Source organism: Papaver somniferum, chromosome 4 (assembly GCF_003573695.1).
Source record: "Papaver somniferum cultivar HN1 chromosome 4, ASM357369v1, whole genome shotgun sequence".
In the NCBI taxonomy this organism is placed as follows: Eukaryota; Viridiplantae; Streptophyta; class Magnoliopsida; order Ranunculales; family Papaveraceae; genus Papaver; species Papaver somniferum.
Window position 1 is genome coordinate 56,202,105 of NC_039361.1, and position 4,680 is coordinate 56,206,784.

At 36.2% G+C, this 4,680-nt stretch overlaps 1 protein-coding gene across 1 annotated transcript; it reads right to left on the reverse strand.

Moving 5' to 3' along the window:
• Nucleotides 1-2,957: 2,957 nt before the first annotated feature.
• On the reverse strand, nt 2,958-3,551 carry LOC113272555 (glutamic acid-rich protein-like). Its single transcript, XM_026522375.1, has 3 exons — nt 3,466-3,551; nt 3,223-3,402; nt 2,958-3,132 (listed from the first exon to the last, which is right to left on the reverse strand). Exons 1-3 carry the CDS (start codon nt 3,549-3,551, stop codon nt 2,958-2,960), a joined length of 441 nt encoding a protein of 146 aa, XP_026378160.1.
• Nucleotides 3,552-4,680: the final 1,129 nt, after the last annotated feature.

The following is a 4,680-nucleotide window of genomic DNA, read 5'->3' on the forward strand; positions in this document are numbered from 1 at the left end:
ATCCTTGGATATTGGTCTTTGGTACCATCCAAGTTATTCCTTTCATTTGATTAGAACTCGCAGTTCCTGCTTGAGTAAATCAAATCAAGAGAGAGATATAAACTCGCTGATATACTTTTAATTGATTGAGTCTTGTTGATTCTCTTAAAAGTATATTTGAGTTCGTCCATACAGATTTCCAAGCGAAATATTGGGTGGTATTGTTAGACCCACGCTTTTTCAATTATGTTAGTCTCTTTGATGATAAGAGTATCAATAGCATCAGATATAAGAACAACTCCATCTTCAATTTCTGGATAGTTGTCTTCATCTTCAACTTCCGGACCGCAGTCAAAGACTGGTGGTAAGTCCCAATCAATAACGACTTCTTCTTCATGAATAACAATGAGTTCGTCTTTTCGCTCAAGGTCATCATCTCCCTTTAGTTCTTCTTTTTCCATCTTTGTACTTTTTTTTTCTATGCTTAGATTTTAGTTTGACAGTACTTGCTTTCATGAACGCAGCTAAGGTATCTATTATATCTTGTATCTTAAGTTCAAGTTTAGTAAACTTGTCCTCATCTGTTAGTTTCCTCTCGTCTTCTTCACTTCCCATCTTGGTTCTAATACTTCCTCTAGGTTTCCTTGTGTCTGTTAAAACAACAGTATCTTCCCCTAATCGCGTACACTGAGTTCGTGTTGAGTCCATGCACCACATCTAACCCAAGAAGTCAGAACTTAGCTCTGATACCACTTGATACGTAATCGATCAAGGGTACCTAGAGTCAGTGTTGTTTAATAGGAAGTTTAGGAAGAACCCAAAGAAAAATAACAGAATACAAAGAAAAGAACACGATTGATTCCTCTAACTTCTTCTTCTTCTATTGCTTTGAAAGAAAAACTCTATTACAAACCAAAAATATGGTTGCACTCCCTCTCGTTTTTCTCTCCCAACTTCTTCTTTTAAACTGTGAAAGAAAAACTATATTACAAACCAAAACTATGGCTGCACTTTCTCTCTTTTTTCTCTCCCAACTTCTTCTTTTAAAATGTGAAAGAAAAACTCTATTACAAATCAAAACTATGGCTGCACTCTCTCTCATTTTTCTCTCCACCTTTTTTCTAACCTACAAGTCTCCTCCTTTTATATGAGTGTAAACTTGCTAGAAAAGAAATAAATCTATGAGTTTTAGAACTCATCTAAACTAGGAATCCTATCTAAAATAGGAAACCTCAAGACGTGTTGATCAAACAAACTTTTCGACCAACTTCTAGTATCTTCTACACACTTTCTAGCCAAAACATGGCTCAATTGAACCTAGGCTAATGATTAGCCTCATGTGAAAGCCTTAGTTGTGTCTCTGCTCATGTTATTTGCTTCTTTAAGTTTATGTGAATACAATCTTCACGCCATTTAACTGTGCATATAATCTGCACATCCAACTACCTAGTCGTTGATACGGTTCTATGAAGATAATCTTGACGTTACTATCTAGTCTTAATATGGCTCAACTAAGATACTCCCGTATCACTGTTCCAAGCTGACAGGTAACAATAATATACAGTATGATTCTGTAAAACTTACACCTGGTTTAGATTGTTGCTCCATGTAAAAGTAACCTCTCTGATTCTTGTACAACTACAATAATTTTTATGTGATTGGCAATGGGAGTTGGTTGACTCATGGCGGCTACTTTATCAATTAATAGAAAGTAATATCCAACTTTTGTAGAGCCAATTGGATGCGAACTTCCAACATGTTTAATTAGATTTCATTTACTAAGGACTGGACCACGCGCCATGGCCATCCTCATGAGTCATGATAAGTGACGACCAAGTAAATGGTTTCTAACCGTATCTGTTTTTTCCTCGAATTAACTAGTAGTAATAGTAATACAGGATAATCTTAGGCTTCAATGAAATTTTCACTAACATAGAGGAACCATGCAATTAATATTTATAGACTTAAGGACTTTGGTTAACCACTTACTAGTATTTTTTACGTGTTAAACATGTCTACTGATATTAAGACCGCAATTTCAGTTGCCATACTTCAAAAAGAAAAAATACCCTTTCACAGTAAACTGGTACCCTATTACTGATGTTGGAATTTTTCATCAATATTGGCTTTGGATGCCATTGCAAATGACTTGATATGAAATCAATAACTATCGGCCAGTAGGTACTCGGTCAGTGTAGCAAGGTTCTATTATTCTAAACTTTTTTCTTTCTTTCTTTGTCTTTGTCTTTTTTTTTTTTACATCAAGACATGTAAATATGGTAACGTTTAATTTGTTGATGTAAATTGACCATGATGTAAAGTACCACCCCATATTGTACATGAATATATTGTTCGTAACTAGGCTGTAACCTAGCCGTGGTGAAATTGTGAGGAAAAAAAGCTTTGCATCGTCATTGTGATGTCATAAGGTCTAAAGATTTTCTCAAATGCAGTTTGGTGTTCTTCTCAGCAAAACCAACACCCATTATTCTTCAATCATCAATTATCTAGCTTCTTCATCAATTTATGATGTTACCTCACAATTGAAAGTACTAAAGACATTTATCAAAGGAAAAACATTCGTAACAGCATTCAAAGTAACAATAAAGATTCAAACATAACAACATCCTGTCTATATTTCTTACAAACCAAAATATCAAGACCTATATCCAACATCACCACCAGAAACCTCAGTTAACAGACATCACTAAGTTTACAAAACAAAAGACCCTTTATCACCTATTTCACAAAATGCTACTATCACCAACTGCTATCAACAACAAGAACCTAGAAAACCTTCAAACAAAGCCGGCCTAAAAGAGAAAAAGTATAAGATCAACTTTACCTTCATTCACAGTAAGATCAAGAAGAATAGAAACAAGTATCGAGAAAGCCACTTCGAGGAAAACTTGTTAATCATTTTCAAACTATTCTCAAAGTCTGAAAATTTGGCTGCTCTCGAACCCCATAAGAGACTTCTAAAAGTCCTCTTCATCGTAGCTCCAGTTCTCCTCTTCCTCGTACTGTGCACTGTAATCACTTCCTGGTGTTGCAGGAGAAACTTGACTATCGTCTGAAGATGTACTCTCATCACTACCCGTTTCCTCATCATCCTCATCACTTGCAACATCTAACAGTTCCTCATCATCATCACTGGTTTACCCTTCACGCATGGTCCTGGAAAAGATCCTTGAATTGGCTCTCTCGTCTTCAAACCATCTGCGAAGTTTCCTCTCATGATACCTCTTCATCCTTTCTTTTTCCTCTGCGGCATCAGAATCCTCTTCGCTGGTACCAACCTCCTCAACAGGATATTCAAACCCATTGTCAGATCCCTCTGCTTCTGAATCACTCTCAGTTACACTCTCATACCTCTTACATTTCTTTGATTTCTGTGATCTCTCCTCATCTTTTCGGTCCACCCTCTCAAAATGCTTTATGTTCCATGCATACAAAACATCAATTTCTTCCTTTTCCGTTCTCTACCTTTCCTCCTCTTCTCTCTGACAAAGGGCTAATTCTTCTGCACTTCTGTTTATCTCATATTGCATCTCATCCATCAGTCTCTCCATTTCTAAACCACTTAGAGCGAACACAAGATTCTTGGCCTGATTATATCTGCTGAACCGAAAGAATCAATTGTGGGTGGGTGGTGAAGAAAGACCAGCCCCGGCCATCAGAGTTTTTCATTTCTAAACTATTGATATAACTGGATTAATTTGGTTTAAACTATGTTGAACTGTCAAAAGAGAAACAAACCATCACAACTCAGGATTCTAGTGTAAATCTTATCCATAACTTGAGAGTTGGGGGAAATTCACTTGCTAAAGATGTTTATTTAATAGTCAGAGTTTAGGAAGCTGGATGTACATCTCAGTTTTCCAATCAGCAGAGTCCACTAAGAGCTTCTCCAATAGGAGAAAGAAGTCTTCGTACACGTAGGATACACATCCAAAATCCCTAAAATCTTTCTCCAACCCTAACCTCTATGACCAATGTGTAGATGACGTGTCATAGTTTTGGGTAGACATCCTCTTGCTTGACCTCTTGTTTTAAAGGTTCACCTAGAGGATGTCTACCCATCCTAGTCATCTTTTTCTTAAGAAAATTAATATTTTAACGGTTTTGTTCTTCCATTCTTTTTCCACGAGATTTTTCACAAGCTGCCCAAAAAGAGCATCATACAATCATACCATTACTTTGAATCATTTATGTTTGACAAATACTAATAATCATACAAAACAACCAAAAAAAATTCGTAAGACGACTATATCAAGTGGATCTAAAACTTCTAACAATAGTCGTTCGGACTCGATCATAGCAACAGCGGCAAAAACTAAGATGTAAACATTCGATTTATCAAAACTGACATTCTGTCGTTTTAATGTTTCACAATCATGTGATCTACAACGTGATTTATGTAGTTTAGCCGTTCAGTAGGATTACAACTACTATCAAGATTATGGCAATGAACCACATAATCCCCACAAAGCCATAAACAGTGAACCCCAAATTCCTGAAATCAATGAAGGATTATTCGAGACATTTATTCTATTAGAACCTAGGCCATTAGAGATTGGTTTCATATTCAGTCAGAACAATAGTCGAGTTTATGGCAGACGATCAACAAATAAGAAATAAAATCTTTTACACATTTGAAAGTAAGATAAAGGAAGTCTTCCCATAATGTCACATGCGAAG

What these genes read in the sequence shown, in the direction of transcription:
- LOC113272555 (XM_026522375.1), bottom strand. Translation starts at nt 3,551, where the DNA reads ATGGAGAGACTGATGGATGAGATGCAATATGAGATAAACAGAAGTGCA. An exon ending in CAGAGAGAAGAGGAGGAAAG is followed by an intron (nt 3,403 to 3,465) that starts GTAGAGAACGGA and finishes GCATTTTGAGAG; the next exon opens with GGTGGACCGAAAAGATGAGG. An exon ending in GAAAAAGAAAGGATGAAGAG is followed by an intron (nt 3,133 to 3,222) that starts GTATCATGAGAG and finishes AGGGTAAACCAG; the next exon opens with TGATGATGATGAGGAACTGT.